Source organism: Mobula birostris, chromosome X (genome assembly GCF_030028105.1).
Source record: "Mobula birostris isolate sMobBir1 chromosome X, sMobBir1.hap1, whole genome shotgun sequence".
Lineage (NCBI taxonomy): Eukaryota > Metazoa > Chordata > Chondrichthyes > Myliobatiformes > Myliobatidae > Mobula > Mobula birostris.
The window spans coordinates 74,263,563-74,277,156 of record NC_092402.1 but is presented as its reverse complement, the minus strand read 5'-3'; the positions used below and the strand labels follow the sequence as shown (position 1 = coordinate 74,277,156).

General features: G+C 39.9%; 1 protein-coding gene across 5 annotated transcripts in view; it reads left to right on the top strand.

Moving 5' to 3' along the window:
• Positions 1 to 13,594, top strand: part of LOC140191404 (protein TANC2-like) — a 745,351-nt gene that overhangs the window by 608,992 nt on the left and 122,765 nt on the right. For all 5 annotated transcript variants that reach the window (XM_072248798.1, XM_072248801.1, XM_072248797.1 and 2 more), the window contains 3 exons: positions 285 to 516; positions 5,585 to 5,751; positions 10,067 to 10,674. In XM_072248798.1, the coding sequence (XP_072104899.1) occupies positions 285 to 516; positions 5,585 to 5,751; positions 10,067 to 10,674 (1,007 nt within the window). The remainder of the gene's footprint in view (positions 1 to 284; positions 517 to 5,584; positions 5,752 to 10,066; positions 10,675 to 13,594) is intronic.

Sequence of the window (13,594 nt, the reverse complement as noted above, 5' to 3'; positions counted from 1 at the left end):
CAGAAGAAATGTTGAAATCTTATGACAAAAGTGTATTGGTTATATACTATATTTGTATGGTTTCACGATGGATGCACTGCCAGATCCCATGAAAATCAAGAGTAAATTATTTCCTGCCATGCAGCTTTTTGTTCCAGAATGAATTTTTTCAAGTATAAAGTTTAAGGTCAAATTGGAAATAAAAATTGGCATTTATTTCAGACTTAGGCCATTTCAATGATTTTTTGGTCAACTGAGGAACTGACTGAAAGTTTGAAACCTGCTTATTGAGCTTCTCTTTCTAGGTGGTGGCCTACCATTACTGCCAAGCAGACAATGCCTACACCTGCCTAGTTCCAGAGTTTGTACACAACGTGGCAGCTCTCCTTTGCCGATCACCCCAACTTGTTGCCTATAGGGAGCAGCTACTGCGAGAACCACACTTACAGAGTATGCTCAGCTTGCGTTCCTGTGTTCAAGATCCTATCGCATCATTTAGAAGAGGAGTCCTGGAACCCCTTGACAATTTGCGTAAAGGTAGGTCAAGTTTTGAAAGTGCTCAATGAATTATGTGTCAAGCAGTTCTCTGGCACGGTTTTGTGGAATACTGCAGAGTAGTTGGGGTGGGAGTAGTGGGGGGGCAGGGCAGAAACTCAGTTTGCAATAATTTATTTTAACTATTTTTCACAAGCAACTGTTGTCAAATGCTTTACTGTGAATGGAAAAGTAAATTGGATGTAAACAGAACCGTTTCTTGTACTTTCTGGGAAGCTATGATGAAGCTGTGTAGTTTGTTATGCCACCTGAGTTGGTATTCAATTTGGAAGCATATATAGATATAGAAATAACAAGGTACTTAGGAATTTGTGCAGATCAGTTTTCCTGGGACAAGAGTCTGAATCTAGCTCTTTGGGCTCAAATTTTGTTCCTACTGCTGGTGCTTGACTGAATTAAAATGTGTAATGTCTTTTCATTCTGGTTGATTTCATCCGATTTACAATTTTTCACAATTTACTCACACACAATCTCATTCAGCCAGCAGGATGACTCATGAAGTGTCACTTTAGCAGACAGGAATAACATGTTAATGTTACGCAGTCGGGCTCAGTGTTGGTATAACAGCAGTTTGCCTCAAACTTCTGCTCAAGTGAAAATGTAACATTAACGTCTGTAGAAATGGAAAATATGCTCTACCCCTTTATATTGGTATTGCCATAGTTGACAGGTCAAATCTTTAATTTATAAAATCTTACTTTTAGTAAGGTGTTCAATTAAATTCTGTCTTCTTTAATACATTTTCCCCAGTCATGATGAATAACAGTGATTGCATTCTGCCATTAAATGTCATTTTACACTCCAAATATGGCCAGTAGCAAAATATTTGAAAACTGTCTAAGTCTGTTGAAAGAATTACAATAGTTAGTTTGCTTTTATAATAGCTGGCTTGCTTTTTATAAAATGGAAGATGATTGGTTTGAGACTTGCTCAATCTTGAGCGACATTTGAGTTTCTTTACATTGTGCTTTAGGTATTTATATATGTTCGGGCATCTAAGATCCCAAACAGTATTATACATGCATAATAGTTGTTAATGTTCATTGTGGCACAAGAAAGTTCATTTATTGTGATAATTCTCAAGCATCATGTTAGTAACTATGAAGTGTCTAATAACTGTGTGATGGTCTATTGAACTGAAGTACTGGAGTCAACTTCTGCAAAGGTTTACAAATCTGTTAGCAGAAAGAACTGTGACCTGGTTGTTCCTGAGAAAAGGCTTAAGCAAAGTACTGAACATGGGACATGGGTACTGCCATATTGGATTCTCACAGAGTGATATAAACTTACACAGATACCTGTCTTTCGGGTTGGAAATTCTGCCATTGTACTCAAAGCAAGTTAATCTGGTGCACATACAGTGGGGGCCCTTGGAATGTATAGCAGAAATTGACTGCTGGACCAAAGATACATAAAGCTTTTAATTTGATTTAATTCAATTAGATTAAATATTTTTAATATGTGTGCATATGTACTTGAAGTTGTACATTTCTTTAAAAGAAATCAGTTTTTAAGTCCCAAGTGATATTTGAGTGTCTGTGACATTCACAAAAGTTCATAACATTGATGGCCAGTGAGTTTGCCAGTGGTGAACTGTGCTATTAGTTGTTAAAACTATTGTGTAAATGCAGGCAGGCACATACAAGGAGTTGCCGATAGGATTTTGGATTATGTCAACACACCAGAAGCTATGCTTTCAGCTGTAGACCATGGCATGGCCTTTGAGGAAATATGCAGAGTAACCCAGAGTGGAGATGACCAGTGATCTCAGGGCGATGGAAGATCATTCACAATCGTAGAGTAGTATAGACATACAACAAGAAATGTGCCCTTCGGCCATCAAGTCAGCGCCTATTCACACTATTCCATTTGTTCTCCCTACATCACATCAAATTCCCCAGATCTACACAAGAGGGGCAATTTACTGTTGCTGTTTAACCTACTAACTACATATCTTTGATATGTGGAAAGAAATTGGAGCATTTAGAGGAAAGCCACGCAGAGAACATGTACTCAGACACGCCAAAGGTCAGGATGAAGCCTGAGTTGGTGGTACTCTGAGACACCCCACTGTGCTGTTCCAATATTTTTTGGCCTCAGCATCAACAGATTGCTCAAATCAGTAACAATAGACATTCTTCTGAATAGAAATGAAATGAAATGCATTGCAAAATAATCCCTTCTTTCTTGGTGGATTTAATTAATTACCTGCTTTCTGTAGAGTGTAATTACCCAAGTACCGGAGGATTGGAGGGTTGCAAATGTTATTCCCTTGTTCAAGAAAGGAAGTAGAGATAACACAGGAAATTATAGACCAGTGAGACTAACTTCAGTGGTGGGCAAGTTGTTGGAGAAGGTCCTGAGAGGCAGGGTTTATGTGCATTTGGAGAGACATAATCTAAATAGGGATGAGGCTGATATATATTTGTGTGTCAATTCGACGCCGTAACCTACGCACGTGACCTACGCACGTTGTAAGCATTTATACTTGTGCGTTGGTGTGTCTGCGCCGCTCTGCAATTCGCACAAGTCGTGCATGCGCACACACCTGCCTGCGCAAGGCTTCATGGTCATGGTAGTCTTTCTCGGGGTAAACAAGTTTAAAGCTAGCGTCTTTTTTCATAAAAACGAAATGTGTCCTCCATAATTTTGGAGGTCTGTAAAGCTTTATGGAAAGCATTGCAGCCAGAGTTCCTTCCCTGCCATTCAGTTGCCCAATGGGAAGCTATTGCAGCGTAGGAGGAAATGCGATGCTACCAGGCGGACCAATCACAGTTGTTGTGGTCTGCGTTGCTGCGACGCGTAGTTACATTTTGGGAGAGGTGCACGTCAGGCTACGGCGTAGGGATCTGCGTAGGCTCTGCGTAGGCTTCACGGCGATGCCGTACCTATGGCATCGAGTTGAAGCACAAGTATAAATTAGCCTATAGTCAGCATCGCTTTGTCAAGGGCAGGTCGTGCCTTACGAGCCTGATTGAATTCTTTGAGGATGTAACAAAACACATTGATGAAGGTAGAGCAGTGGATATAGTGTAGATGGATTTCAGTAAGGCATTTGATAAGGTTCCCCATGCAAGGCTCCTTCAGAAAGTAAGGAGACATGAGATCCAAGAAGATCTTGCTTTGTGGATCCAGAACTGGCTTGCCCACAGAAGGCAAAGAATGGTTGTAGACGAGTCATATTCTGCATGGAGGCCAGTGACCAGTGGTGTTCCGCAGGGATCTGTTCTGGGACCCCTACTCTTTGTGAGTTTTGTAAATGACCTGGATGAGGAAGTGGAGGGATGGGTTAGTAAATTTGCTGGTGACACAAAGGTTGGGGGTGTTGTGGATAGTGTGGAGGGCTGTCAGAGGTTACAGCAGGACATTGATAGGATGCAGAACTGGGCTGAAATGTGGCAGATAGAGTCAACCCAAATAAATGTGAAGTGGATCATTTTGGTTTCAAAGGTTTCACAGGTACATTTAATGTCAGAAAAATGTATACAATATACATCCTGAAATATATCCCAACCAGAGGAGTGCCCCCAAAGAATGAATGACAGTTAAATGTTAGAACCCCCCTCCCCCCACCGGCAAAAATAAACCATCGGCACCCACCACCGAGCACTCAAGCGTGAACAAAGCAACAGCAAAAACACAGACTTGCAGTTACCCCAAAGATTACTCATTCACCCGGTATTTAACATACCACAGGCTCTCTCTCTCCCTAATAAGAGAGAAAGAGGTGTCTGTGTTTCCCAGCTAGAGGGGAGACATAAACACCTCGCTGGTTTATGATGTTAAAAGTCCATTGTGTCGCTTTTTTAGAGCTCTGTGCCCAAAGATCTCGGGTCTCTACGCATACAGCCAGAGATCTTCCAGCTCCAACGACACACCAACCTCATGCAGAGGCACCAACCTCCGATCCCCCAGTCTCCAGGGCCATGAAATCTTGGTCCTCCGAAGGAGTGAAGCTCTTAGGTCAAGCTCTTGGCATGCCGAACAACGGCCATTAGTGAAACCCCGAGAGCGGGTCCCATTCCCGCAAAGAACCATAGTCAGTGTGTAACTCCAGGTCAGGGCCTTCAAAAGAACCCTGGAAGGGAAAAATAGAGATATTAAAGATGGAAATAGAGCTGTTTTCGAAGATGCAGTCTAAGGAGTCACCGTTAGGCGCCATTAATCCTCCTAAGCTCTTCCCATTTAGTAGGTCCAATTTGAAGACAGAATATGGTAAGACTCTTGGCAGTGTGGAAGATCTGAGAGATCTTGGGGCATGTCGATAGGACACTCAAGCTGCTGTGCAGGTTGACAGTGTTGTTAAGAAGGTGTATGGTGTGATGGCCTTCATCAACCATGGGATTGAGTTCAAGAGCTGTGAGGTAATGTTACAGCTATATAAGACCTTGGTCAGACCCCACTTGGAGTACTGTGTTCAGTTCTGGTTACCTCATTACAAGAAGGATGTGGATACTATGGGGAGAGTGCACAGGAGATTTACAAGGATGCTGCCCGGATATCAGAATAGGTTGAGTGTACTTGGCCTTTTCTCCTTGGGGCGACAGAGGATGAGAGGTGACCTGATAGAGGTGTATAAGATGACGAGAAGCATTGATTGTGTGGATAGCCAGAAGCTTTTTCCCAGGGCTGAAATGGCTAACAGAAGGGGGCATAATTTTAAAGTGCTTGGGAATAGGTACCAAAGGGATATCAGGGGTAAATTTTTCACACAGAGAGTGGTGGGTGCGTGGAATGCGCTACCGGCAGTGGTGGTGGAAACGGATACAATAGGGTCTTTTAAGAGCCTCTTAGATAGGTACATGGAACTTAGAAAAACAGAGGGCTATGCAGTAGGGAAGTTCTAGGCAGTCTCTAGAGTAGGTTACATGGTCGGCACAACATTGTGATCCGAAGGGCCTGTAATGTGCTGTAAATTTCTATGTTCTATGGTGAACAAAATGTCATTTCTAAATTATTTTTGCAAGACAAAAGCATATATCTGGAATTTCAAAACTATTTTATACTTGAAGATTGATATGACGTTACAGATTTTGTTTTTTCTTTTCAGAACGAAAAATTGCCGATGAAGATTACATTGTCTTAATTGATGGGCTGAATGAAGCAGAGTTCCACAAACCAGATTATGGGGACACGATTGTATCATTTCTCACTAAAATGATTGGAAAGTTCCCATCATGGCTGAAGTTGATAGTGACAGTTCGCACAACTCTGAAGGTATATTTAATTAGCAGTACATAAAAACATACAAGTTAAGAGTAGAAGCAGATGACTCAGCCTTTTATTTGCTCTCATTTAAAAGTGGCTGCACAGATCAATAAGGTGGTCAAGAAGGTATATGGCATGCTTGTCTTTATTAGTTGAGGCACTGAGTTCAGAAGTCAGGAGGTTATGTTGCAGCTTTATAAAACTCTAGTTAGGCCATATCTGGAGTATTGCACACAATTCTGGTCACCCTATTATAGGAAGGATGTTGAGGCTTTGAAGAGAGTGCAGAAAAGGTTTACCAGGATGCTGCCTGTATGTGCTATGATGAGAAGTTGGACAAACTTGGGTTGTTTTCTCTGGAGCAGGAGATGCTGAGGGGAGATCTGATAGAGGTTCATAAGATTATAAGTAGAGTAGACGGTATCTTTTTTCAAGGGTTGAAATGTCTAATACCAGAGGGCATGCATTTAAGGTGAAAGGGGGCAATTTCAAAGGAGATGTGAGAGGCAAGTTATTTTTACACAGAGAGTGGTGGGTGCCTGGAATGGTGGTAGAGGCAGAAACATGAGAGACTTTTGAGAGACGTTTAGATAGGCTCATGAATGTGAAGAAAATGGAAACATATGGACATTATGCAGGCAGAAGAAAATAGTTTAGTTAGCTGTTCGATTACTAATTTAATTGGGTTAGCACAACATTGTAGGCCAAAGGGCCTATACCTGTTTTATGTTCCAAAAGAGAGTAAAACCAGCCATACTCTCATTCAAAGTGTCTACGTGCAGACTTCTGATGGCACTTATGTTCGTGCATGCCCTCTGCTCTTGCAGCAAAGGAATGATTACTTGGTTAAAATATGAAAGAGTTTTCTTGTGCTTGTGGAATTTTGAACACACAATGAAAGATAACCATCATGAGAATAGTGAAAACGGGTAAAATTAGCAAAAATGCAGTCAAAAAAGCATTGGATCTTGGTGTTTTGAACCACAGTTAAAATCATAGAAATTTAAAAAGCAGAACAAGGCCATTTTGACCCATCTTGTCTATGCCAGCCAAAGAATGGCCACTTACACAAGTCATATTTCCCAGTATTGGTCTGTATTCCTTCAAAATGTGAGTCCAAGGACTTATTAGATGCAGTTTGGGTTTGTACCTTCACCATGAGCTCCAAATCACCAACACTCTTGGGTCGAAAGCATTTTCCATGATTCGCTTCTAATTCTTCTACACAAACTTCAAGAGCCAAGTGCACAAACACCTATCATCTCTGGGAGGGAAGTGACATACTTCTTCATAAGCTATCATAAAGGGGACCAGGATGGCAATGCTTGGCTGTTGGTAGGTAGGGTTAATACCTGACTTTCAAGAGCACTTGTGAGTTATGTTCTGGCTGGACTTAGTCCTTAAACTGCTGGAGAACAGTGCGGAAAGAACAGGTGCTGTTTTCTCCCGGTAGGGATTAGTTTTTAGTTCCAAGTGCTCCTGCCACGTTTTGTCACCCTGCAACCTTATCCTTCAATCTCTTTGAATTATGGAGGACAGCATGTGTATAAACGTCTCTCTCCAGCAGACTTCATCATGATCATCATGACTCCAGTATTTCTACTATTTTTTAATGTTTCTTAATTATGCATATGACTTCTTTTTGTGTTCTATTGCTGAGCAGCAGTGAACCATCTGATTGGCCTATCAGAGTTCTCTTTGGGAACTAGTTGACTTGATCAGCATTTCTGATCTGGCTATTGTTCATGATTGCACTTAATAAAAAAAACTTAAACCTGCAGCCCCTTGTTTTTTTACTCTGTACTAAGGAAAAAAGTGGATTCTGCATAGACTTTTCAAAATGTTATACCTTCATAAATCTAGTGATCACCTTTGTACAAACAATATCAGTCCAGCTAGTCGGTTCTCATAACAATCGGCAATCCTGGCAGCATAATTATAGAAAACATACAGATGCTGAAATATAAACAGAAAATTATGGAAATCTGAACTGGAAAAGTGAGAAAGCAAATTAGTTTTAATTTGGAGGAGGGATAGAAAGGGCAAAGAGAATATCTTTAATCGGGTGACACTATCAATTGCAAAGTCTGGTTGATAGATTAATGAGAGATTGGAGAGAAAGAAAGCAAACAAAAGAATGCATCAAGCTATGAAAGGCTGAAAAGAGAGAGCAGGTTAAAATGTGTTTAAATGTTTTAGATCTTCACTGGATATGTTCCAGTACTATCACATTTTTCTAATTTCTTGGTGATCTGTGACCGAACCATTGTTTTATATATCCGCTCATAAAGTCATGCAGACCAGAAACTGGCCCTTCAGCCCATCAACAGCCAAGCACCCATTTCTTCTAATCCCCTTTTATTCTCACCACATCTCCATTCACTCTCCCCTCCATAGATTCCTCCACTTGACTACATTTGGAGAAATTTCCTGTTTTCAGTGAATCTACAAACCTGGATGCCTTTGGGATGTAGGAGATGCAGTACTGTGCAAAAGTCTTTGGGATATATATACATATATTGCTCGGCTGCCTACAACTTTTGCACAGTACTGTATTTGTCAATGTGGAGCGGAGAGCAAGTTGTAAATCTGGCAGGAGCAAAGGATGTCGGGAATGGTGAGAGTGGAGTGCTTTGGGAGGGGTGTGGGACAGGCGGCAGAGGCAGGAGGTGGTGCGGGTGCAGACACACCCAGCCCTGAGATAACAGGCAACGTCATTTGATTCCAAACAATTGGTTTATTGATCATTACAGAATGTCTCTGTGGTGCTTCCCACTCCCTCTCCTCTCCCTTCCCCCTTTCCCAAACATGATTCCTCTCTCCCTGCCCCCTTCCCACTCTCAGTCCACAATAGAGACCCATATCATTGTTTATCATCACTCACAGATGTCATGAAATTTGATTTTTTTTGTGGCAGTAGTACAGTGCAATACATAAAATTACAGTAAGGTGCAAAAGTTTTAAGCTGAGCTGTGTGTGTGTGTGTGTGCGCGCGCGCCTAAGGCTTTTGCACAGAACTGAATGTGGACAAGAAATTCACACAGAGTGAGAATGTGTAAATTCTACACAGACAGAAATGCAGGTTAGGGTTGAATCTGCATCACTGGGGCTGTGAAGCAGCAGTCCTATCAGTTGTGCTATTCGTTGTTTCAATCAACAAAAACAGAAATCTTGTTTATCTTAACAGTTTCCTGCCACCTCCATGGATCTGTGAGTGGTACTCTTTGCTGTACAGTTCTTATTGAGTGTGTATTTATTGTCTTGTATGTCATCCTCAAATATTTCCTTGACATCTCTCAGAATTAAACTCCATTTACCATTTGTTTACCTGCCTAGTCTTTGACAGGATGTTTAGCTATAATAGTAATATTCTGAATCTATAAACATACTATTAATGTTGTGAATCATCTCAAGGTACTAAATAGCAATATTATCACTGAGCCATAACACTAGGTATTGGGGCTAAGATGAAACAATAGGTCAACAGAATATGCCTTGTGAGGCATCTTGAAGATAGTAGGATGGAACATTTTAGTGAAGGAATTCTGAATCTTAAGCTTTAACAGGTGAAGGTTACCAGTGGAGGATTAAAATTAAAAATGCAATGTGTTGGAAATGCTCAGGCAACATCTGTACAGAAATAAACATAATTAATCTTTCAGTGAGTTTTGATCAAAGTATTTTGTTAAGAGGTCAGTAAACTGATTTTTTTCTGTAGATGCTGCCTTATTTGCTCAGTGCTTCTGGTATTTTCTGCTTTCATTTACGGTTTCTAGCATCTGCTGTAGTTTGCTTTGGATGCTGTGTGGTGATTAAAATTAGGATTAGCTGAGGTCGGATGTAGAAGAATGCAGATATCTGTGGGTTGTGGGGCTGGAGGATATTTTACAGATAGTACAGCAAGGCTGTGGACAGATCGAGAAACAAGATTGGGGTGGCGCAATAGTATAATAATTAGCATAACACAAGTGACCTGGGTTCAATTCCACCACTATCTATAAGGAGTTTGTATATTCTCCCCAGGACTGTGTGTGTTTCCTACGGGTGCTCCAGTTTCCTCCCATATTCTAAAGACATACAGGTTATTAGGTTAATTGGTCACATAGGTGTAATTGGATGGTGCAGATTTGTTTGGCTGGAAGGGCCTGTTACCATGCTGTATCTCTTAATAAATAAACTAAAAAAAAGAATGAGAATTTTAAGCAATGCTTAAAGTACTGAGTGTCAACATAGGCCAATGAGTACAGTAAATTTCTTAGTGTTGTATGACTTCCAAGGGAACATTCCCATCTAACTTCAGTCCCCAAAATGATTGTTTTCACAGGAAGTGGCCAAACTTCTTCCATTCCATAAGATATATCTGGACAAACTGGATGTAAATGAGGCAATAGATCAGGATTTACAGGCTTATATTCTTCACCGAATCCACAGCAGCCCTGAAATCCAGAATAACATCTCCCTCAATGGCAAAATGGACAATGCAACGTTTGGTAAACTCAGTACTCATCTCAAAGCTTTGAGCCAAGGATCATACCTCTACTTAAAACTGACTTTTGACTTGATTGAGAAAGGATACTTGGTGCTTAAGAGCTCAAGCTATAAAGTAGTACCTGTTTCTCTTGCTGAAGTCTATCTCTTGCAGTGTAACATGAAGTTCCCTACACAGTCCTCATTCGAACGCGTGCTACCACTTCTGAACGTAGCTGTGGCATCCTTGCATCCAATGACAGATGACCAGCTCTACCAGGCAATCAATGCAGGGAATATTAATGGTAGCCTTGAATGGGAAGACTTTCAACAGAGAATGGACAACCTTTCTATGTTTCTGATAAAACGGAGGGATATGACACGGATGTTTGTTCATCCATCTTTTCGCGAGTGGCTAATATGGAGAGAAGATGGAGAGAAGACGAAGTTCCTCTGTGATCCCAGGTGAGAGAAACTAATAGAGATTTTAAATATAACAAGGTTGAGAAAAGAGTGTTGGTAATAAAAAAATCTGTTTGTTCTTATATCAATAGCATTATTCTCATAAATAGAATATATCCACAGAGGTGAATTTCTTGTCTAGAAGAAAATAATTTGACTGTTCATCGTTCCTGTGGAAGTGCTATAAATTCTAGGTGTCTGTCAACATTCACATTCTTTGCAAAATTATAAACATCAAGAATGATATAAGGTCTTTAAACTTATCACAACTTATCGAGGTACATTGGCTTTTAATACATATTTTAGATAATCCTATTTCAGGGAAAGGAAATTTAATCTGTTTGTGCCATAGTATTTGAACTATATGACATTAGAATAATAAATAGTCTTCACCAGGTTTCTCTTCAGCTGTGACATTGAAAATTTCATTTAATGTGTACCTTATCAGTTTTCCTAAATCCTGGTTTGGGATATGAACTTCTATAAAATACTTTCTAGTGCTGGCATTTCCATTTATTGAAATAGATTTTGTGTACTCATCTTCTTCCATCATCTGCTTGTTTTCTATACAGTACAATAGTGATATATTTCTTGCGATAATGGAAATGGATTGTTTATTTCCATTGTGTATATTTTTATTTGTATGTTTCTGCCCGAGGCTACAGACTGAATTCAGAATTAATTTGCATATTATGCCTCAGGGATGATTTTTCCATTGTTCTATACAAAATTTATTGCATAGCTAATGTTATTTTTAATTAGAAAAATTATTGTTTGTTTATCAGTTAAGGCCCAAGCAGTTTCTTTAATTAACAATTAACTGCCTTGTTAAGTCGAGGGGCCGTTTACTTTTATTTTTCTCACAGGATACAAGATCAGTTTCAAAACTTCCAAATTGGCTTTCCTTTACTTGATCTTTTTTATCTTTGTGGATTTAATTTCCACGTACTAAGATGAGCAGGGTATATGCTGCAGTGCCAATGCTGATAAAATTCCTAGGATTGTTAGTAGAAAGATGATCACTAATTCCAAGTAGCTTATCTATCTACTCAGCCATCTACGGCCTTTTCTTTGAAGACTAAGATCATATGAAAAGGGGAGCCAGGAGTAGGCCACTCAGCCCCTCAAGCCTGTTCTGCTATTCAATGTGATCATTGCTGATCTACACCAGTCGTCATCTCCCATTTCTCCTTAGCCACTTGTATGCTGTAGTCTTTGATTTAAAATATTCCTTCACCTTCGGTTAACATGGATGCTTTACCTTACTCCTGGGGTTTTTTTTTCTAATTGGGTTATATTTCTGCTGAGTGTTATAAACTATTTAAATATCCACCACTTCTTGTTCACTTCAGTCAACTACCTCCCTAATTTTGGAATCTCCAATATTATCTGGAATTTCAGATAATTACTGGAATTTTGTAATTTAGCTTTATAGCTCAGATCTGTTTTAATTCTACACCTGGTTTTATTTTCTAGCTTTTTCACAGGCTTCCCTCATCCTTCCTCTGTTTAAAACATTCCTTATGTTTCTGCCATTAATCAGACTTCTGTGATACATTTACTCCAATGCCTTTTTCCAAGTCTTGTAATAGCAGCAAGTCAAGCATCTACTCTTACTCTTTTAATAATAATGAGGGCCTTTCGTTCTCTTCTGACTGTTTGCAGGCAGTAAGCTCTAGATACCCATCAGCCAGGTGAAAAAAAGATCTTATTTTCTTTCCATCAGTTTTTGATCATAAGACATTGGAGCAGAATTAGGCTATTTAGCCCATCAAATCTGCTCCACCATTTAATCATGGCTGATTTATTATTCCATTCTCCCTGTACCCTTTGACACCCTTTCTAATCAAGAACCTATCATCCTCCACTTTAAATATACCCAATGACTTGGCCTCCACAGCTATCTGTGGCAATGAATTTCACAGATTCACCACCCTCTAGCTTTTCTTACTGATTGGTTTAAATCTATTAATGAAAATTAATTAACTTATTAATAAATCAATTATTAACCTCTCTGATAAGTGAAGGTTTCTCATTTAATGCATCTCAATTGAAACCTGTTGAATTTGCTACTTTCCTTTTTAGTCCAAATGGACTTTTACCTTTCTGATATGTCTGCCATGTGTTGTCCTCCATACCTTCGCAGTTTCCTCTCTTGCTTTTGTTAGTAGGCCAGGATGCATTTCACCTAAGCCTGGTAACTTATCTACTGTCAAAGATACAAAGATCTAATCATCATTAATTCCACTAGCTTCAAGATAATTATGGAGAAAGATAGGACTGGTTCTTGGGCTGAGATTCTAAATTGGAGAAAGCCAAATGTTGATTGCATTAGAAAAGATCTGGCAGGTGTGGATTGGGGTAGGTTGTTTTCTGGCAAAAGGACGCTTGGTAAATGAGAAGTCTTCAAAAATGAATTACTGAGAATACAGAATCTCAGTGTTCCTGTTAAAATAAAAGACAAGGCTAACAGGTTTAGGGAACCTTGGTTGTTGAGGCCCTGGTAAAGAAAAAGAAGGAGATACTTATCAACTATAGGCAGTTGGAATCAAATGAGGTGCTTGAGGGAGTAGAAGTGCAAGAGAACAATTAAGAGGGAACTCAGGAGGGCTAAAAGATGACATGAGATTGTTCTAGCAGACAAGGTGAAAAAGAATCCCAAGGGCTTCTAGAGGTATATTAGAGCAAAATGAGACCAAGGGTCCTCTTGAAGATCAGCATGGTTATCTATACGTAGAGCCAAAGGAGATGGGGGGAGACATTGAGTGATATTTTTTGCATCGGTATTTATTCAGGAGATAGACACAAAGCCTATAGAACTGAGGCAAGCGTAGTGAGGCCATGAACAGTATCAGGGCTACAAAAGAGGAGGTGCAGGTGGGCTTGAGACGAATTAGAGTGCATAAGTCCCCAGGGCCTGACG